The 23,450-nt window shown below is 36.7% G+C and overlaps 1 protein-coding gene across 12 annotated transcripts in view; it reads right to left on the bottom strand.

The window, feature by feature from the left end:
• The window catches only part of Rapgef2 (Rap guanine nucleotide exchange factor 2), a 251,514-nt gene that overhangs the window by 50,764 nt on the left and 177,300 nt on the right, over positions 1-23,450 (bottom strand). For all 12 annotated transcript variants that reach the window (XM_042668369.1, XM_042668372.1, XM_042668373.1 and 9 more), the window contains one exon: positions 1,928-2,059. In XM_042668369.1, coding sequence (XP_042524303.1) covers positions 1,928-2,059 — 132 coding nt within the window. The remainder of the gene's footprint in view (positions 1-1,927; positions 2,060-23,450) is intronic.

Genomic DNA, 23,450 nt, shown 5'->3' with positions numbered 1-23,450 from the left:
GACAACGTCCAGGACTTGAGTTCAAGACTCTTGAGCACCAACACACACCCCAAATATGTCCTAGTCACAGTATTTTGATCACTTAAGTAATAAAGAAACATAGTATTGCCTGAATATTCAAATATCCCGAATAACTATTATGTTCCTTTCCTTTTTTATTCCCTCCCTTCCTCCTCCTCCCAAGTTTGATTGAACTCAGGATCTTAAAATTGCTAGGTAAGCTCTCTGCCTCTTTCACTTTTCTTGTTTGATTTTTGGCCAATTCTGGGGATTGAACTCAGAGCCTGGGTGCTGTCCCTGAGCTTTCATTCAGAAAGACCTGAGCCAGTGTTCCATTTCTGGCTTTTTTGGGTTAAGAGTCTCTTGAACTTGCCTGCCCAGGCTGGCTTCAAACTGTGATCCTCAGATCTCAGCCTCGAGTAGTCTGTATTACAGATGTGAGTCACTGGTGCCAGGCTACATTATTTTTTAGATAGGGTCTCATGTTTTTTGGGGTGGGGCTTGTGTGGACAACTCACAACTTCACATCACCACGTCAAGATTATTAATTGCCTGGGCTGGCCTGGAATCATATTCTTCCCTATCTCTGCTTCCTAAGTAGCTAGGATTAGAGGCATAAACCACTATGTCTACTGGACAAAGGTATTTTCTATGGTCATCTCAACGTGGCAATTCCTAAGGAGTGAAAAACTCTACTAGTGAGTAATATTCTTCTGTTTTAAACCCATCTAAAATCCACTAGCAATAGTATGTATCTGAAGGCCATCAAAATGACTTTTGTATGTGTATATTTTGGGTACTTTTCCTAAATTCACATATTCTCAGCCAACAAATGATCCTTTAACAATTATAATAAATTTATTTTAAAAATACTATTGCATCCCAAAAGTCTACTTTTTTTGTTGTAGTTGTTTTTTTCTTTTTGCAGTACTAAGGTTAGAACTCTAGTACTTGGAGCCTTAAGCTTGCTAATTAGGTGCATTACCACTTGAGCTGTATCTCCAGCCCACTAGTTTTTAATCTATCCATATATTTAAGTAGCATATGAATTTATTTCAAACACATAGCCAAATCTATATATGATTTTAAATACAAAATATAAAATTTAATAACATGATCACAATAATTCTTTTGAAACAATAAGGACTTTAATTAAAAATAAAAATAAAAACTTTGCCAGGCACCTGTAATCCTAGCTACTCAGGAAGCTGAGATCTGAGGATCATGGTTCAGACTCCTATCTCCAATTAACCATCAGAAAACTCGAAGTGGCACTGTGGCTCAAGAGGTAGAGCATTAGCCTTGGGCACAAAGAGGCTCAGGGACAGTTCCCAGACCCTGAATTCCAGCCCCACAACCGACCAAACAAAACAAAACAAAAAACTATCAAAGCATAATTCCGAAGTTTCCTAGTCAATCTATATTCAAATAAATTAAACATTTCAAGTCAACAGGTTTGTTATCTCCAATGGAACCATTCTATTTAAAATTCTCATAAGTGCTAGGCATTTACGTATAAGCTGAAATCTGAACTTGATTCAAAGCCAGCCTGGGTAAGAAAGTCTATGGACTCTTATTTCCTGTTCATCACCAATAAGCCAAAAACAAAGCTGTGGCTCAAGTGGTAGATCACTAGTCTTATGTGAAAAAGCTAAGGGCAGGACCCAGGACCTGAGTTCAAGTGTCAGTACCTGTACACAAGATAAATGAATAGAATACAATTCTGAAAAATGCTAACAGCAGAGACAATATAATAGAACACTACAACAAACACACAACATTCTCTATGCATGTGAAACACAAACATTGATATTTTACACACATAATATGCATGCATAAACATATTTAAAAGTTTCTATCACTGGAAACCTACAACTCCTTGGCAGAGAGGAAAACAAGGCAAATCACAAGGAAAACACCTTCTTACCTGATAAATATCAGAAAGACTGCTGCTTCCAGAGTCACTTGTGATGCTACATCCTGAGTGGCTGGAAGACACGTGGGTCACCTGTGGGTGGAGACTGTCAGTGAGGTGGAGCTTTGTGAAATCTGCAGGAAGCTAGGGGAAGAGCAGGAAAAACTAGGATTACAATGTGAACCAAGAACTCTTTAATTCTTGCTTTAAAATTTGCAGGTGCTGGTAGCTCATGCCTGCAATGCTAGCTACTCAGGAAGCTGAGATTGGAAGACCAAACTTTGAAGTCAGCCAAGGAACATAAACCTGAGAGATGCTTATCCCCAGTTAACCACAAAGAAGCCAGAAGTGTGGCTATGGCTCAAGTGGTAGAGCACCAGCCTTGAGTGAAAACATTAAAGGATAGCACCTAGGCCCCAGTTCTGGCAGACCCCCCCAAGAATTATGACTATATTCTAATCTAGATCACCACACCAAAAATGCTGTTAGAAAAGAGTCTCCATTTTTCATATAATAAGTTGCTACTAAATAGTATCCTACTGGCCCCAAATCACAAACTCAAATGTTTATGAACATGCAAAATGAACCTTAGTGATACTAAATTCAGTGCTTTGTAAATAAGTGGGTTTGGTCAAATGAACTTGGGCAAACATTAATTCAGTAAAGTACCATTTTCAAACAACACATCAAATTAGTCTATTAATATTTGTTAGTGATCATAAATTCAACTTGTGGCAAGAAACACTTTAGATAAGAAAACAGATTATCAGGTCTTTTATGCTCACATGATGTTAAAAAGATATGAAGAAAACAACTTAGAAGCAGTACAATATACCGTCACAAGTAACTATACTAAGTTCTCTGGGGAGAAGAGAGAAAAGAAGGCCACCAAAGAATCAAGAAGGTTATAAACATTTAGACATTTATTCATCTACAGTATATGCATATAAGTATCAATTTGCTCCTGTTGACATACAAATTAAAATAGCATAATAGTAATATAATTAACATCATAAGCAGACTATTTAAGTATTCTTCTTAGCTTCTATCATCCCTCCTATATCAGGGAATATATAATGTAAATATTCCCACAATTGTTCAGTCAACAAATATTACAGGATCATTTTTCTCTTGTGATCTATTGGTCAATATGTGAGATTTTAAGAAAACACTGCACTTAGGCTGGGAAGATGGCTCAGTGGTGGAGTGCTTGCCTTGCATGCATGAGGCCCTGGGTTCGATTCCTCAGCACCATATAAGACAAAAAAGCTGGAAGTGGTGCTGTGGCTCAAGTGGTAGAGTGCTAGCCTTGAGCTGAAGAGCTCAGGGACAGTGCCCAGGCCCAGAGTTCAGGTTCCACCACCGACAAAAAAAAAAAAAAAAAAAGAAAACACTGCACTTAGGAATTTTGTCAGCATCTTGTTGGAAATGAACTTTATAACTTGGATGAGGGAGATCTGGGGCAGAGGGAAAGTACTCACTACCTTACATATGTAACCCCTCTGTACATCACTTTGACAATAAAATTGAAAAAAAAAAAAAAAAAAAAAAGAACCTTGTCAGCTAGCTGTGTGCTGATGGCTCATGCCTATAATCCTAGCTACTCAGGAGGATAAGATCTGAGAATCATATTTCAAAGCCAGCCTGAACAGAAAAATTCTTGAGACCCTATCTCCAACTAACCACCAGAAAACAGGAAGTGGAGTTGTAGCTCAGAGTAGTGAAGCTTTAGACTTGAACAAAAGCGTTCAGATAGCACCTAAACCCTGAGTTCAAACTGCACAACCACCACCACCAACAACAAAGAATCTTGTCAGCTATTTTCAATTCTTCTGAATTTGAAAAAAAAAAGGAAATTACACTTAAATTTATACAATTATACTACAGGCTAATAATATGTACAACAGTTCATAGAATATGTTAACTAGTATTTTTTAAATACCACTAGCATTCTGTTTGCTGCCTGCTTACTGATTCTATTTTCTTCTGGCAGTAGTGGGGTTTGAACTCAGGACCTTCTGTGTATGAGGGTTGTGCTCAACCACTTGAGCCTCTGATTCCAATCCTGTTTTGTACTTACTTTGGACATGGAGTCTATCCAATTTTTCTAATTAGCCTGACTTCAAACCATAATCCTCCAAATCATAGTCTCCCAAGTAGCTAGGATTATAGCCATCAGCTACAGGCACCCAGCTCACAAAGCCCTATTTTTTAAAAATTGTTATTATAAAGGTGAAATACAGAGGGGTTACAGTTACATAAGTCAGATAATGAATACATTTCTCTTTGAACAGTGTCATCTCTTCCCTCAATTTACCCTAGTTTTTCCCTCCTGCCCCATCCCACAGTTGTATTCTTTTTCAATACATTGTCTAGTGAGTATCACTGCTACATTTGTTCACCCTTTGTCCCACCATTTCTGTGCTCTCTCCTTAAAACAGATAAACATATACAAGATAAAAGCTACAGAAGTCAAAAAGTGACAAATGAGGAAACAAAACACCAAAATAACAAAAATACCTCCTGTTTCTTGGAGCTCATTTCAATAAGTATCATTTTGTTTGATCATATGCATGTAGCTATTGAGTCTTTGTGATCCTTTCCTAAGAATATCCTTCTTTGGTCTCACTGTGTGAATGTCTAGAAAGCTTCATTCCATTTCTTTACAAATGTATAATAAAAAAGTAGATTCCATTGTGTGTATATACTACATTTTCTTGATCTATTCGTTCAATGAGAGGCATATGGGTTGAAGCCATACCTTTTTTATGTTAAAGAATGCTGCAATGAACATGGTTGTGCTGGTACCTCAAAGCCATATTCTTAAAATTTAACAAGAGTTTACTCTGGAAACATTTCTACCTCTCCTTAAACCCTCATCCTCTCTTACCCTCTAAAAATAGCATGTGATGCTAGCCTGTGATTTAAAATAAAGCCTCCCAAGGGAATATGATTCACGTCTACAAAAATGATCAAACAGCTGGGCATTGGCAGCTCATGCATGTAATCCTAGCTACTCAGGGGAGGCTGAGATCTAAGGATCAAGGTTTGAAGTCAGCCCAGGCAGAAAGTCAAATTAACAACCAAAAAATCTAGAAGCAGAACGGTGGCTCAATAGTACCTAGGCCATGAGTTCAAGCTCCAGGACTGACATGAGAGAGGACAGGGGAGAGGAGGGGAGGAAAAGGAGGAGAAGAGGAGAAAAGGAGGAAGGGAGGAAGGTAAGGAGGAAGAAACAAAGAAAAGGAAAGAGGGAGGGAGGAAGAAAGAGAGGAAGGAGGGAAGGGGAGGGAAGGGAAAAAGAGAGGAAGGGAAAAGAAGAGGAGAGGAGAGGAAAGGAGGGGAGGGGAGGGGAGGGGAGGGGAGGGAAGGGAAGGGAAGGGAAGGGAAGGGAAGGGAAGGGAAGGGAAGGGAAGGGAAGGGAAGGGAAGGGAAGGGAAGGGAAGGGAAGGGAAGGGAAGGGAAGGGAAGGGAAGGGAGAAAATAATCAAATGGGCAAACTATATTCATACCCACAGTTCTTGAGACCTATCTCTGTGAATACAGAACATGAGTCCTTATCCTAAGTATATAATACTTAACAATATTTACATATAATGTTTAGATGTAATATCAACTTTATGGAACACAAGATACAGAAAGAGATTTAAACATAAATTTATTAGGAAGTATGTGGCTAGATGCCAAATAAACAAGAAGCCAAATTTGGAGAAATATCTAAAATTTAGGAGAATATCAATTTCTCTATAAAGAACAGACAGACACCTCTAAATTCAGAATTTGTGTGTTTTATTCACAAGGTAAACTCGTGAACTACATGCAGGATTTACTAAGAAATACCTAAAGCTGAGTATGCAGGTATGCCTACTGACTATGATTTCATATGGAGTGCAGTGATGATTATACAATTTTAAAACCACATGTTTGTAGCCCAGGATGACACCCTAAAAATGCAGGCTGAATGCATTTCCATCTTAGTCACCACAAAAGGCAACTGGAACACATTGTATAGGGCTCAGGGATCAATCAATATCTATAATTACAGAATAAACTGATCACTAGTATCTTTTACAGACATGTGTCACAGTGTGAGTTTTTCAAATTAATTTTATATGGTAATGAAGACATAAGTATCCACTCAGTCTTTAGCAGCCAAATGAGTATTTACTCTCTCTCCAGCATCCATTGCTTGGTCATCTTTTCTTACTAGGAATTCACCATGTGAAGCAAAGAATACTGGCAGGGGTAGGAGGGCCATACCTCCCAGAAGAAATCTGGTTTTTAGAACCTTCACTTACGTTTTTCTTCATCTCAAGTGTCAGAATTAAATGGTTAACATCAGGTCCACAACCATTAAAATTACAAAAGACAGATATTTTGCTCTAAAATATTTGTTTCTATGTGAGACACTGAACTAGGGTCAGGGAATACACAGGATAATAATTCCAATCACAACTTATATTACCTAAAGTCACTGCAATAATTGCTAATGAGCAATAAAAAAAAAATAAATCTACTTTTTAACACAGCTTAGTTTTATCCCATCTTCATTATCTGTATTTTTGTACCTGTGAACTAATTAAGAAACTTTTTGAGTAAATGTATATATGATTTAGCATTAACTAAATATCTCTTTATATTATAACCAGAAATATAGATGCTACACTCAAGAACTCTTACAGATACTTTTCCATAAATCATGCAATACTACTATACTAAATTTTATCAACAGTGCACATTAGCCAAGATTATGGAAAAGGAGAGTTATAAACAGTAATGCAGTGAGGGAATGATGTGAGGTGCATAGTTTTGGTTCTGCCACAACATTCTGAAGGTCTGAATGAGGAGGATAAAATAAATGAAGGATGGGAGAGAACGATAGAAGGGGTGACATAGATCAAGAGTCCTTGTATTCATAATCTGGAATTGAAACTCTTTTGTACATCTACTTAGAAAACAACAACAAAACAAATGAATGGGAAGTATGTAGAACTAAGACATCACTAAGTATGTTAACTATAGCTGACCCTATCCATACTCTATCAGGCCCATGTTTGCTAATTATAGATGACCACGTATTAATTCCATTGGGTGGGGGGGGGGGGGGGGGGAGGCGCGTTGGTGGCCACAGACACATAGCTATAAACAGAATCCTTTTATTCTGAAACTCAAAGTTTTAAGAGCAACTCATAATCCTCTCCAGAGCCCACAGGTGTGCTCATCTTTCTTTTTCTCTTGTCCTTCCTACTATTAATCTTTTATATATTATTTAGTTCTGATACCCTTTGATCTGTTGTTATAAACAGTCTGATTATGGATTATTTAGTAGTCTACTGTGAAGACTAGTTTATAATATGATCAATTTTATTTATTTTAAATGATGTTTCTTGAAGAATACCAGGGGGGAAAAAAAAACATTGGGATGCCCTGATTTTATTGACTGCAAGTTACTTTTACTTCTTGCACAACCCTTAGCCTATGTCCAGTATACAAGCCTACTAACAAACTTCATCTGCCAGCATTCCATAAAGCCAAGAGGAGTATTGCTGTACAGCATAAAACTTCTTTTATTTATAATTTACACAATGGCAGGAAATAAAAGTTCTCTAAATGTGCCATGAAGTATTACACTAGTACTTTTTCTAATTAAATTACAGACACTAAATTATATACATTTTCAAGTACTGACATGATTATGCTTTATAGGTATAGTTTATAAAAATTTGTTTGCTGTATAACTTAAAAAGACCTGCCAAAAATTAATTGTGTGTAAGAACAACAAATCCTTTTGGATTCCTACCAGGTTAAGACATAAGCCTCCTATTAGACATATATAGATTTATCTTCTATTCAGCCACTAGTCAAGTCTAGTGATCTCAGGCAAGTTAATTTCTGCACATTTCAGTTTGTTTTATGAAATACATTCAATATAATGAAATAACCTCAGACCTACAGAACCTTCTGTTTAATTTCTTCTGTCACTTCCCCAATCAAGGTCCTCAAAAAATTATTTCTGACACTGTCCTACCTACTGTATTACAAATGTTTATTTAGTATGTATTTCCCTCAAAGTCTATATGTTACATTTTAAATAAATTGTATGATTATCTGGAGAGGTATTTTCTGTTTCAAATATAATGACAAACTAACTTCCTTGTCATGATATAGTATATTTTCCTTTATGAATTTTCAAATTTTCATTGTTTATTAATACTCTCAAGGTGGTAACACAGGATAAGTTGGTGCTTTCAAGCAGGTAGTTTTAGTATGTTTCAATAACTCCCAAACAGTCATGTTTTTATCCAGGCACATGCTAGAAACTAAGTGAGGTATGACCTGCCATACAGAGATACTGCCTTTAGGATAGATTCAACACAAACACTACTTGTGGGGCAGTGGTAGAAGGTTGGATGGGGATCTTGTTTTACTTCAATAGTTCCCTGTACTTTTCTCACATATAACAATGTTTTAGATGGAGCTGAAACTGACACAGTTGGTATTAGAATATGCTTACACTCATGAATATCTCATATGATTTCTGTCCAAACAGAAACCTTTATCTTCTGAAACCTACTGAAATATCATATGGGATGGCCATTCCCAATTTGAAAAATCTAAAATCTGAAATGCTTGAAGACCTGAAACTGAGCAGTCTGACATTACATGTGGAAAATTCCACACATGATGGCACGTGATGAATTGAGACCAAAACTCAGGAGCACTAAAAATACTGCATAAAATTGTCTCTAGGCTGTGCTTATAAGGTGTATATGAAAGATAAATGATCTTCATATTAGACTTGGATCCTATTTCAAGGGATCTTATTACGTACATACAAACATTCTAAAAATCAACCAAATCTGAAACCTAAATCACTTCTAGTCCCAAACAGAAGGGGGAAGGGACACTTGACCCTGAGAACTCAGGGCCATACTTCATTGGCCATACTTTAATTCCTGCTTTTGTGATACAGGGATCATAAACACAAATAGAATATATATGGTCCAGATAAGGAAGATAATTAAATTTGGAAATTGATAGAAAAGAAGGTATTAAGTTACATGAAGATAGGTGTTTTAAAGCACATATTTTTTTCTTTTAAAATAAGACCAAGTTGCCCTCAACCTCATTAAGCAAATATTTTTAGAAAGCCTTTTCCGTTGGATTTCTTTTGGATGTTAAAAGAAAGTACTACATGAAGTTCAGTCCAAAAGGAAAAAAATGGAATCCTTTAGTAGAATGACAAAGTACATCTGATTTAAGTGCTCTATAGTTTCAAGTGTATGGTAAGTCCCATAAGGCAATAATTATCACTGTGTATAGTGACTATGTGTCAGGTCCATTTCTAAGGACTCACATATATACTAGCTTATGAAATTCTCACAACACTCTTGTGAAGTATGTTATTATGATTCCAAGAGGAAAGAAACAAAGATGCAATGAAGCTAAGTGATATGTCCCAAAATTAATTGAAAAAAGGTGATAGACATGAACTTCAGTTCTGACACTAGCTCTGGAACACACACAGTTAAGCAACAAACTTACTGGTTTACTGGGAAACTGATGGACATTAACCAAATGGTCAAATGGCACCTATATCCATTAAGTGGTGTAGTACTTCAAATAAATTTTATGTTCACAGAGGTCATACTATCACTTGAGCCATGCTTCCAGACCTTCAAATAAATTTCAAATGGAAATAGAAAATTTTTTCTCACCTTCAAAAAAACACATTTACCCACATTTAATACCTGTATCTCTCACATCTATGATTTTGAGAATGCAGTCATCCAACAGTTTCTGTTCTTGTAAACCTTTGACATACTAGTGTATTTACATATGATGTAGAGAGTGCTACAGAGTACCAGTGAAGTGATTTTTCATTTTTTCTGCAGGTTCTTTACATTATATGTTTATCAATTTGAGAATGCAGTCATCCAATAGTTTCTGTTCTTGTAAACCTTTGACTAGTGTGTTTACATATGATGTAGAGAGTGCTGCAGAGTAAGCATTTTTCCTACAGGCTCTTTAACAGTAATAACCATTTACTATATGTTTATAAACAGATCTTTAGGGTACTTATGGTAATATCCATCAACTGCAATTCATTTGGGGGGGTCATTTACTAGGATTTGAACTTAGGACCCTGTACTTTCTAGAGAGGCACTCTACTACTTGAGCTATGCTTCTAGTGATTTTTGCTTTTGTTAAGTTTTCAGATATTGTACTTTTGGCAGGGCCAGGCTTGGACCAAGATATTCCTACTTCTGCCTCCTACCTATATGGTATTACAGATGTATGTCACCATACCAAAGTTTATTTTTTTGCCTTAGTTGATATTGAACCATGATCCTCCATAGGCATTCATCACCATGCCCAGTCTACAACTGCCAATTGAAATAATAATCCAGGAATGATTAGTATACCTATGTAAAACTTCTTTCATTCCTTTATACCAATTCCACCACTTGGCCCTTATGGATGTTCCAAGCTACCAAACCACTGGACATTTTTGCTTTTGCTCCTTACTAAAAAGTACATTAAAAAAAAAAAAGTGAGACAGTGGTGGTTCACGCTTATCAAGAAAGAGTAAGAACTGAGAATTGAGAATTGAGGTTCGAAGCCAGCCCAGACTGCAAAGTTGACTAGGACTCTCCAGTCAACCACCAAAACAAGCAAAAACAGAAGTGGAGCTGTGGCTTAAATGATAAGAGCATCATCCTTGAGTGAAAAAGCTAAGAGACAGATCACAGGCCCTGATTTCAAGTCCCAGCAGTGGCACAAGAAAGAAAAGATATATAAAATTGAGAGAGAAGCTTAACACCTGAAGATCAGAAAAAATCATATGTCTGTGTATATATATACCCGCATCCACAAGCAAGCCAATTACTTTCAAGGTAGCCAACTAATTTCACTACTTAAAGATAGCTGACAAAACAAAAAGATGCACTAAGCTGGGCACCAGTGGTTCGCACCTGTAAACCTAGCTTCTCAGTAGGCTGAAATCTGAGTATCAAAAAGACTCTATTGCCAACTAAAGAGTACGTTGAACTAGAGGCAAGGCTCAAATAGTAGAGTGCCAGCAGCAAATGGAAAAAACTGAAAAGCTGAGCTTGAATACAATGCCCTAAATTCAAGTTCTGGTACTTACACTAAGCAAACAATAATGACAACAAAACCTAACAAAACAACAACAAACCTAAGATCCATGTAAAGCCTGACATTAAAGATGTTGTTTTCAAAATAAAAACATTCATCTCAGGCCTAAGACAAAAAAAAATCCAGAGTTTCCACAGAAATATTATGGTAGCTCATTTTAAAATTAGGTCTCATATGAAATATAGCCAAATGAAATATCCTCTTGCCTGTTAAGAAATACAGTTTTAAAAGCCAGGCATCAGTGGCTCACACCTGTAATCCTAGCTACTCAGGCGGCTGATATCTGAGGATCACAGTTCAAAGCCAGTCCAGGCAGGAAAATCTATGAGACTCTTATCTCCAATAAACCACCAGAAAACCAGAAGTGGTACCGTGGCTCAAGTGCTAGACCACTAGCCTTGAGCTGAAGAGCTGAGGGACAGCATTGAGGCCCAGAGTTCAAGCCCCACAACCGATTAAAAAAAAAAAAAAAAGAAAAAAAGAAATAGTTTTAAGATGTACACACACACACACACACACACACACCCCTACACACACACACACCCCTACACACACACACACACACACACACACACACACACACACACACACACACACACACACATACAGTCTTTTTTCCTTATCAATGGATTTTCAACCATTTGTAAGTGCTTGTGTAAAAAAATAAAAATTCCTTTGAGAGATTCCATAAAATTTCTAAGTCACATAGTCCAGGAACTTTTGATTTAAACAACAGGGTGGGTCTTGGCAGTCAGGTGATTAAAAAAACCATCTTCTGGCCAGCATACCATCTACTTTAGATTCCACATTTCTCTGTAATTTTTTCTTAACATTACTGATGCCCACGGCTATTATTTTGGAGGCACTCACTACAAAATGGGCCAGGCACTGGGTGTTGTAGATCCTGTCTGTTTACTGCAACTCACTGAGGTAGAAACGTTACATTCCAAATTCATTAAGTATGTCCAAAACTCCCAGGTCAGTCTGAGGAGTCTACAAATGTGTTTAAGTGATGTTAAGTGACCCACACAGCATTACTGGCAATGGAGTAGGTGTGGAGGACATTCTACAACCTCTTTTTGCTAGAGCCACCTAGGATCTGTGCGATAGCAGGAGCTAACCTGAAGAAGCAGAAGCTGCGGGTACTATGAACAGATAGCGTCTACAACCAACTAACTTACCAATCTGGTAAATTCTGAGGATACTAGTTTAGAGGTTGGGAAAGGAGGGGTTAAAGTCAAGGAAAACATACTTAAGGTTCTAAGGATTCTAAGCTGACTTCTCTCTGAACAAAAATACTCAGTTCCCATGGATGCTTAAGTACTGTACATCAAGCTATGAGAGAGCACATGGATTGGGGCAGGGATATTCTATGCTGAGACTGTGTAGAGAAGCTGTGGCATAATTTGTGTTTTACTGTAAATGACATGAAAGTCAGATTCTAAGCACTTAGGAGACATCTATCAAGAATTTCAAAGTTTTTTACAATGTTAAGCTAAGACAAAATGCTAATCTCACTGAAGTAGAGAACAGTGGTCCCCAGAGCCCAGGAAAAGGGGGGTATGGAGGTTTAAGAGATGTCAGATACTAGTACCAAGATATATTGAGAGGAGGAAAAAGATATAGTAGAATACAACACAGTAGTATACAGCACAATTTATTATAGAATTGTATTATATAATTATATATAATAAATTGTATTATATATTATACATAATACATAATAAATTGTAGACTATTGTAGCTATTATATAGCTGAAAATAATTAGCATGCATATGAGAATAATTATGGTATATGCCAATAAAAATAATTTTTAAAGGACATAAAACACTTTGGCCGACATGGTGGGTCATGCCTGTTATCCTAGCTACTTGAGAAGCAGAGACTTCAGGGTGGAACAAAGCAATCCTGGGCAAAAAAAGTTAAGTGAGACCTCTCTGTCTCAACCAATAAACTAGGCATGGTGCTAAACACTTAGAATTCCAGATGTGTGAGAAGTCTATGTAGAAGTACTGGAAAAACTCAAGATCCTATCCTAAAAATAAAGCAAAAAAAGGGCTAGGTGTATTGCTCAAGCAATAGAGTGCCTGTCTAGCAAGTGTGAGGCTCTGAATTCAAGCCACAGCACCACTCAAAAAAATTTAGCAAAGCATTTTCAATGTCAAAAAACTAGTAATGTTATACAAAAGGTCTTTCTTTTATCAAAATGAAGTAATTTTATTTTGTATATGTGTATGCATAAATACATACATATACAAAACAAAGGTCATGGAAGAATTATAAAGAAAATGTTAACAATGGCTACATCTGAACAGTGGGAGTAGGGAACAATTTAATTTTTTTGCTTATCTATATATTCTAAAGTTCTTAATGCAAATATTTATTACTTTTATCATTAGAGAAATACAAGTTGTGTGTGCATGTGCGTGTGCGCGCGCGCGTGTGTGTGTTCTGAGGCTTGAACTCAGGGACTGGCACTTTCCCTGAGCTTTTTTCTCAAAGCTAGCCCTCTACCACTTGAGCTACAGCTCCACTCCTTGCTTTTCAGTGGTTAGTTGGAGAAAGAGGCTCACAGATGTTACTGCTCAGGCTGGCTTTGAACAGCAATCCTCAGATCTCAGCCTCCCTGAGTAGCTAAGCTAGGATTACAAGCACAAGCCACCAGAGCCCAGTGAAAAACAAAAAATTTTAAGAGTGATTTGATGTACTATAAATAGAAAAAGATGCTATCACAACCTGAGTTAAGAAGTAACAAACACTAGAGCTTGATTGTGTATATAGGTGTCTATAGTTCCTGTAAGTGACTGCTGGTGGTACACTGGCTAAGTAACTCCACATACTGAAAACCCCACCCCACTCCTCATTTATCTTAATTATAGGGCTCACGAGCATGCACTCGCCCATATACACATACATCTCTTTCTCTCTCTCTCTCTCTCTCTCTCACACACACACACACACTACTGACTTTAAATACATACACACACTACTGACTTTAAACACACACACGCACACACACAACTTTGACTTTAAATGACATTCTAGATCTGCCTCCAGGCAATGGTGGCTTATGCCTGTAATCCTAGCTACTCAAGAGGCCAAGATCTGAGGATGGAGGGTTGAAGCCAGCCTGGGCAAGAAAGTCTGTGAGACTCTTATATTTAATTGACCACCAAAAAAAACAGAAGTAGATATGTAGATCAAGTGGTAGAATGCTAGCCTGGACAGTGTCCAAGCCCTGAGTTCAAGCCACAGGACCAGAAACCTCTCTCCCTCACAAATCCAAAAATCATACTATTTTAATATGTTTTATGACATAGATACATTAAAATAATTACTGTTCCTGAAGAAGCACAAAGCTTTTACAACATTGCATAAGTAAGGCTCTAACACTTCAGGACACAAGCAAATAACTTTATTCAGTTTTTGGCACTGAATTATATTTTAGACTTTCAAAGTCTGACCTTCAACTTAATCCATATTTACATTCTTCCTAAGTATAATGTTTGCATTTCTAAAACATCACATCATCTATAATTCCTAAAGCAGCTTAAAGTAGCAAACTTTTGCTGCTTAGGTCACCAATATTTATGCCCATACTTTATGTGAATGGCTAAGTACCTTAGGACTTACAACAAAATAATGATCACTAACAGTGTTAAAACTTAATTTATAAAAAAAACCCTTGATTTATCAATGCTATTGCTATATAAGCACAAACATTGACTAAAGTATGATATATGCAGGGCACAAATGAAATGACATATATAACTCCTCTAAACAACTAACATAGTTTAATCAATACTAGTAAGCTGAAACCTGTTATTGGGAGAGGGGGAGGCTAAGAGGAAGAGGACAGACAAGTGTAGAGAGGAAAGGCAAGTGTAAATAATGATGTATCTATATGAAAGTGGAACTAAGTAACTTGAAGGAGGGGGTGGGATTGGGAGAGATGGGGAAGAAAAATGAAAGGGATGGCATTGATCAAGATGAATTGTACTTTATTTACCTATAGCATTTTATATCAGGCTTAATGATTTATTTTGCACATTAAATGAAATTAATGTGCAATTAGCAAACTTGCAAAGTAGGGGCAAAATGTTTATTTATATCTGGTATGTTTTGTTTTCAGATCAAAGAGGAAAAAGTTTGCAAAATTATCAAGAACAATAGCTTATAAATGTATAAATTTTATTTGCAATAGAGTAATAATATGAAGGTAATTTAAAATCTTCACCATAATTATTAGGGGTCAGTTCTTTTGAACTGTACATTAAATAGATACATTGAATTGAAACCCCTTTGTATAACTAAAGATAATAATAATAAAAAAAATAGTGTTGCTAATGTGATTGGCCTGTGGTTGAGGCCTCCTGGTTTACTGTCTTTAGCCTTATCTTCCATTGACTTCCATCTAAGTTTAGACACAAAGAAAAAGAAAATCTTATCAAGGTGAAACACACATCTACTAGTTCTGCACTTAATGGCATGTTGGCTTATACCTGCTTTTTATACTTAAATACTTCACTTCCCACATTTTCCATTCATATTTATTAAGTGGCTTTAAAAGAATTATTTTAACATACATTAGACCCCCCAGATAGTGGATGAACCTAATAGAAGAGCTCTTGACTCTGATGAGGACTTATATCCATTGGCATGAGGAGAGGCATAATGGACAAGCAACAAAAACATGAACAAAAAATAAAACTCTAATAATAAATACATGGCACAGAACAAAAGTAATAGGACATAATAAAAAATGCATGGTGGCTACTTTGAATTTGTCCACAAGAAAATTCTCCTAGTATCTGAACATCAAAGAGCAGCCAGTAGAGACCCCCGCCTGAATTCTGTACAAAAGAAACAACTAGGAGAAGGTCCCCAGGGCTCAATGCAGGATTGAGGAGACCACAGAGCAGAAGAGACCAGCACCAAAGAGGTGAGAAGAGTGAGCCAAGGCTAGTCCACCAAAGGTGCATAGCAAGTGCCGATTCTATTCCAAGTGAAACAGCAAGTGACTTCAGACATCTGAAGGCAGAGAAATGTCATGATCTGATTTCTATTTTCTAGGACTTGGTTACTGTGTGAACTATGGCACCAAGAAAAAGGGCAGGGTTAGAAATGAGGGAAATATTAAGAATGAATGGGGAACAGTCCAGTAAGAACTGACTATAGTTAGAACTAGGACAGTAGTGGTGAAAATGAAAAAGAAAAGCATCATTTCATGACAGAAGGGGGAATGGATAAGATTTGCTGAAGAATATGGAGGTCTAGGCAGCTTGTAGAACCACAGTAATTCATGGTTGAGGACTTTAAATCTGAATAATGTCAATGATGGTGAGCAAAGGAAAAGTTAGGAACTATATAAGTTACTTGACTGAATAGCTGGTTTGGCTTGATTGTGGTTGGGGAAAGCAATATTTTGGCCAAGTCAAATCTGAGGTATGTATGTTCACAGCAAAATAGATAGTTGCAAACCAAATAAACAGTCTTCAATTTCACTATAATCAACTAATGAATGTCTACTGTTTTTAGTAAAACTCAAACTTTTCACCAGTTCATATGTGTATACACGTAACAGTAAATGATGATTGACATGACTATGATAAAAAGATTCTGATTCATTCTGTGATAGGATAAAGAGTCTTAAAAATGAGTAAATAGCCAGGCACTAATGGTTCACATCTGTAATTCTAGCTCCTAGGGAGGTTGAGATCTGAAGATCATGGTTCAAAGCTAGCCTTGACAAAAGGTCCATGAAATGTTTATCTCCAAATAACCAGAAAAAGTCAAAAGTGTTCCTCAAGTGGTAAAAGTATCAGCCTTAAGCAAAAGCCAAGTAGGAAGCCTGGAGTTTAAGCCCCAGTAGCAGGACATGAGCCCACAAACACATACGTGCATACATATGCTCATGTGCACGCGTGTGTGCACACACGCACACATACACACACATACATACACACAGAGTAAGCAGATAATAAGGTATCAAAAACAAATCCAAGTTGTTCTTCCTTTTAGGTAGGTGACTATTTAAAAGTTACATGTACATCGACAAATTAATTAATTAAATAAGCTATGGAAATATCAAATAGGAATGATTTATATTTTAAAGATGTTTGCTGAACCATCTACATTTTTGTTCACATAATGTTTTAAAGAATTTGAGACACATCTAATGTCTCCTGCAAACATAGGAACCTAATTAATAGTCCAGGTGAAATAGGAACTTTACTAAAAAGTTTGCCATTCAAATCACTGTGCCTTCCTTTATCAATACATCATGTTCTAAAGAACATTAAAATGCTGTTATGCTTTTTTTAATCCTTTAAATTTTATCAGTAGATAAGCAACCTTCTGAGAAATGCTTCCTTTTACACCTCAACTCAGAGAACTCATTTAAAGATTAGAATCAAGAAAAACTAAGAGTAACACTCCAATAACAAACCTTATCAAGATTAGAAATATGCTTTGACAAAAAGACTATTCCAATATTTTCTAGTAACAGAAAGTAGCAAACAGTCTCTAGTGGATACAAAAGTTATTTAAGGAAAGGTCTCTTTAATTATAAGATGAATGACTGACATACATGTAGGAAGGAGGAGATAAATTACACAACTGCCAAAAATCCTAAATATTTCATATATTCCAGTGATAATAATTCAACTATAAGAGATACTTTGAATAGGAAACAACAACAACAAGAAAACATATGTACCCATTTGATTCAGGAAAGAGTGGCAGGGTGTTCTCCCAGGACACTGTCACTTATCTCTATGTAATGAGAAGGCTGTGTGCATGCATATGACATTCTTAGTCTTCACACCCTGACATGTTTCTAGGTAGCAAGAGTTCAAGTCCCCTAACAATCTTTTTTGGAGGTATTCAATTTCATAATTCCTACAAGCATACATGGAGTTGTGCGAGAAGCAGCAAATGCAAGCAGCTAAGTAATTCAGTGCTGCAATTCCAACTCTTTGCCTGTCCAGGAACACATTTAGAGGTCAGACTGTGTTATGGTGTTAGAAGACTGAACAAGTCTTTCGAAGTTCCTCCATGGGGGTTGGGGGAAGATAATGTGGACTAAAGAAGAAACTGTTCTCTCATGTCACCACAATGGGAGGCTAGAAGAGGAGCAATGAAGCCAGCTTTTGGAGTTTTTACTCTACTTTTTGGCTAAGAAACTTGAGACTGAAGTTGGTCAGTCTTCTTTCACAGAAATACAGATGATTTCACCATGAAACAGACTGAAACCAAATGCGTTCTACTTAGCACATGAGGATTTCAGTGCTAACACTTCTGGCGTAGATTCTTGGTTTTTATTGCATGCAGTTTGGGGGGGGGGGGGTTAGAGAATGAACTCATGGCTTAAGAATCTGGCAATGCTTAAATTTCACTGTAAAGAAGCATCATTAAGAAGCTGGGAATCTGACTCACTTAATATCAGGCTTCAGATAAATTCTTAAATGGTTACATAACATCACTAATTTTTAAGAAGAAAGGTTTTTTTTTTTAAATAAAATGACATGGTTTTACAATTTCCTCTTTCTGTTTCTCATATAATCAAAACATCTTGTCTGATCTTTCCTTATAGAGATCTATCTCTATCTGTTTATAGATTATACATAAACTTCTTTATTTTTTTCTTGAAAGATGAACCATCTCCAGACTTTCAGAAAGATCCCTTTATAAACCTGACTTTCCAAAATATATCTTTCTTCAATGTTAAGTAATTCATTTGTTTCTTTATGGAAATTTGCAATAAGGTAAAGTATGAGGACTTCCACTATGTAATTAAAATATCATTAAAATCACAGTAGATTCATTTACACATCAGCAAACTAAATTAAATCATTTTAAACATTCTTTAAACTCTAGATGCTTTACAGCATGCAGATCTCGTCTAAACAAGTCTTCACTTAGACTCTGACATTTTACATAAATTATATATTTTACATTTTGATAAAAGAATGTGTATTTGAAATTATTTTACAAATTAAAGCTTTGGTAGGAAGTTTTTAAAAAAAAATTAGGTGCAGCAAAATTAGAAAAAATATTTTCTATGTTTATTATTAAGGGCTGGGTTTTGTGAGAACAGGTGATGCAAACAAATATCAATATACTTAAAAACTAAGGAGCTTCTTTCCTAGTACCTGAAAGAGATGAGGAGAACTAGACAAGAGGGTAACTTCTATCTGGTTATAACTTCACAGAAACACTGTGTTTCAAACAACAACCATATATGCTTGGCATTAAATTATGCTTGCCAAATCAAAGGCTTTTGATTTTATTTTACCCATAAAGCAGTATGTATAGTTAAGAAGTATAGAACTCCCACATCTTGGCCTTTACATTTTTCTTCTCTGTAGAAAACAGCATTTCTGAGCCCCATAATGACTATTTTAAATCCCTGAATCATATCACAACAGCAAAACACTGAATAGCATAATATATAATGGCAAATTTAAATATGATCCCAAATTTTCTACTTCTATTATCTATAAAAAGTTGAGAACAAATACAGATATCTCTACCTTGATTATATCTCCAAGCAAAGGTTAACTTGAAAGGCTAGCCTTAGGAAGAAATAGAATACATACCATGATATAGTCCCTTTCGATAGAAAAGGCAAAGAAGAACAGATTTAAATTAAGACTTGGTGTATAAAAGCTGAAAGCATAGAATTTGTATCCACATAATGAACTGATGTCTCCTCTAAAGACGTCAGATTGCTGCTCGGCGAAACTATCTAAAAATACCTCCTTGCAAACACACACACACACACACACACACACACACACACACACACACACACACACGAAATGACTACAAAGACAGGTCTTACTAAGCAGCTCTACTTGCACAAAATCACTTAATAAATGGGGGAAAATGTTGAACTATGTAGGGAAAAAATTATCAGGATTTTTTCATATCAAAATTGCCATGTTTTATGAGCTATTTTGCAAATCAGTTTCAATTTGTAAAAAATCATATTTAATGAAGGATCTTAAGAGTAAGTTGTGGGGCTGGGAAGGAAGGTGGCTCAGTGGTAGAGTGCTTGCCTTGCTTGCATGCATGAGGCTCTGGGTTCAATTCCTTAGCACCACATAAGCAGAAAAAGCCACAAGTGGTGCTATGGCTCAAGTTAGTAGAGCGCTGGCCTTGAGCTGAAGAGCTGGACAGTGCCCATGCCCAGAGTTCAGGGCCCACTACCGGCAAAAAAAAAAAAAAAAAAAAAAGAGTAAATGGTGATTGATTTAAGACATCCGAATGGAAAATTGTACCCATGAACCAAGAAATGGAGCATTTTCTAGCTGAAGGATGACAATGCATGAGATCCTGTGCCACATAGGTAGACTCTATGAACCATTTATAAAGCATGCATCATCAACAGCATTTCGAAGACCAAAAAACAGTGCAGACCATTTATACTATCTGCTTAGTGTCACTTAACTCCAAAAAAGAGGATTCCCATGTACAAGTAAGAACTGGTATTTACAAAGACCATTTACAGTTTGCAAAAGATTCTGAAAACGTGAATTATTTTTATATTTTTCTTATTTGAACTTCATCTTTTCATCTGTGAAATGGGAAGAACAAAACTTTGCCCTAAATATTGTCTGATGATTAAAAAAAAAAACCCACACATCATACATAGCTGAGTTCTGGAAGCTTATGCCTGTAATCCTAGCTATTCAAAGGCTTATGGTTTCAGAGGTTTCAGTCCATGGTCATTTGCCCCTCACTTCTGTGCTTGTGTACAGTAAGACCGAATACCATGGAGGAAGGGCATGACAGAGGAAGAGCCCAGAGACAAGATACATTCTTCAAAGCCGCCCCCAGTGACTGCATACTAGTCCAACTAAATAATAGATGTGTCTCTTCCATTTGTCAATGGATTAACCATAAATGAAGCTAGTATCCTCATGATCCTATCACCTCAATAGTGACAGCAAACTTTTAGTGCATGAGTCTTTTTTTTTGGGGGGGGGGGGATACTTCATATCCAAACCATAATAGAAGGCAACATGTTTTGTGGTTTTTTTTTCTTGGCAGCTTTAGATGCCACTTAGAAATGGTAACATCAGACAACAGATAATGCACACAAAGCCAGCATTTGCTCCTTATGGAAGATGTACTCCTCCATTGCCTACTACAATGCCTTACCCACCATCACCTTACTGAACCCGTCAGAGAATGAAGGCTGAACACAGGGATTTTAGGTCAAAAAATGTATTTTAGGCAAAAAAATGTATTTTAACAGTGTTCCAGAAAATGTTTTATAGTTGACAATTTCCTTCATGATGGACCAAATTATTTATTTTTCTGAAATATTAAATGGGCAAGGTTAATGTTAAAAGGGCAAGGTGGCTAAGTCTGTGGTGTGAAAACTGCTTTCATCACATGCTAAAATTAGCTCACTATAAATTACTTAACTAGAAACAAATTAAGAGAGCAATTGTGTCATCCAAACAGTTAGCCAAAGCAAGGTTCTGTTCTAAATTCAAGTCTAAAAACAGTGTAATGTAGATGATGTTTGGAGCCCCATATGGGTGTGTGTGTGTGTGTGTGTGTGTGTGTATATACACAATACTGAGGTCTGAACTAAGGGCCTTGAACTTGCTGAACAGATGCTCTACCACTTAAACCATACCCCCCCTTTATGCTTTAGTTATATTTTAAGCAAGATATCAAATTTTTGCTTGGGAAGGCCTTGTACAGATATCTTCCACCTAGCCACTTAGCTGAGAATACACCCATTCTTTTTCTTTTTTGGTGTGCCAGTTTTGGGGCTTGAACTAAGGGCCTAGGTGCAGTCCCAGAGCTTTTTCACTTGAGGCTAGCATTTTACTATTTCAGCCACAGCTCTACTTCTAACTTTTTGGTGCTTAGAGATAAGACTCTCACAGACTTTCCTGCCCAGGCTGGTTTTGAACCACGGTCCTCAGATCTCAGCCTCCTGAGTAACTAGGATTACAAGCCTGAGCTACTGGTGATCAGCCAGTCTATCTTTATTTCTAAGTGAAATCTTCCTCCTAACCTGAGCTGAGTTTTGAGAGCTACTGTGGGACCCTAGATAGTTAAAGTAGGAATTAATGATAGTATTAAATAAATTACAAGAGTAAAAATACTTAAACAAATACCAAAGACAACCTTCAATTCTACCTCATCTTGGGATTCTTCAAACCCTATATTCTAGCTGTTCCATCTGCTACAATGACCTTAATCTCCACCCCATCCCCATATCTACCTGGTGAGCCCCAGATGCACTGCACGCTCTTCAGCTGCACTGCACACCTGGTGCACAGGAACAGATCAGAGACAATCAGCAGGTCTGTCACTTAGCACTCTGTGGGCAACTCTTAAAAGACATGGGCACACTTAATTGTTTAAAAGATTTGTTTTATGTTAGTATCTCTGAAATTAGAATCTACTTTAGAAGTAATGGAAATAAAGTACTATTGGGTAGTTTAAAGTTACGGGGGATGCACTATATTCACAAACTGAGGTGAAAAAATAAAATCTGTGTACAACTAAAGATAAATTTATAACAAGCAAATATTCAAACAAACCAACAAATTAAATAAAAGTCAGAGGAGTAAGTGATGTGTGCCTGTAACCCCAGCCTTCTGAAAAACAAAAGCAAGGGTATCATACAAGTTGGAGGCCAGTTTGAGAAAAGATAGCAAGACTCCATCTCAAAAACAAAATACAAACTAACCAGCTTGGTGCAGTAGAGGTCTAGGGTTAAATCTCCAGTATAGGTAGGTAGGTAGGTAGATAGATTGATAGATTGACAGACAGACAGACAGGGCAATAACACCAAGGAATTCTCAATCCTTTTACCTGCTCACATACTATAGTTCCAAGTGAGAAATGACAGCCCAGGTATGGCTCTTGCCATAGGAAGTAGAGATAGAAGGATCACATTTCCGTGCCATCAAAGGCAAAAGTCAGTTATTATAAAAGTTGAAAATTTATTTAAAACGTGGTGGCATGCTTGAAATCTCAGCTACTCAGGAAATGACTATCTCAGACCAGCCCATGGCAAAAGCACAAGAACCTATCTAAAAAACAAATAAAAGCAAAAGAACTGGGTTCATGGCTTAAGTGGTAGAGAGGATTTGCCTACCCCTCAGTTCGAATTCTGGTACTGAAAACAAAAAAGGTAGTTAAGAACATGTTCAGACCAACAAAGATGGTTTGACTCTACTAGCCCCCTAATAACCATATTGGTGAACATTATAATTCTTTTTTTTTTCATTTTTATGTTTACTCTTTTATTCTTTTTTTTATTGTGAAAATACTGTACAGAGGGGTTACAATTACATGGCCAAGATAATGGGTACATTTCTTATCAAGCATTGTAGCCTC

Source organism: Dipodomys spectabilis, unplaced genomic scaffold (assembly GCF_019054845.1).
Source record: "Dipodomys spectabilis isolate Male_0828 unplaced genomic scaffold, ASM1905484v1 ptg000436l, whole genome shotgun sequence".
NCBI classification, from domain to species: Eukaryota; Metazoa; Chordata; class Mammalia; order Rodentia; family Heteromyidae; genus Dipodomys; species Dipodomys spectabilis.
The sequence above is the reverse complement of the archived record's forward strand: the minus strand, read 5'-3'. Positions and strand labels throughout refer to the sequence as shown.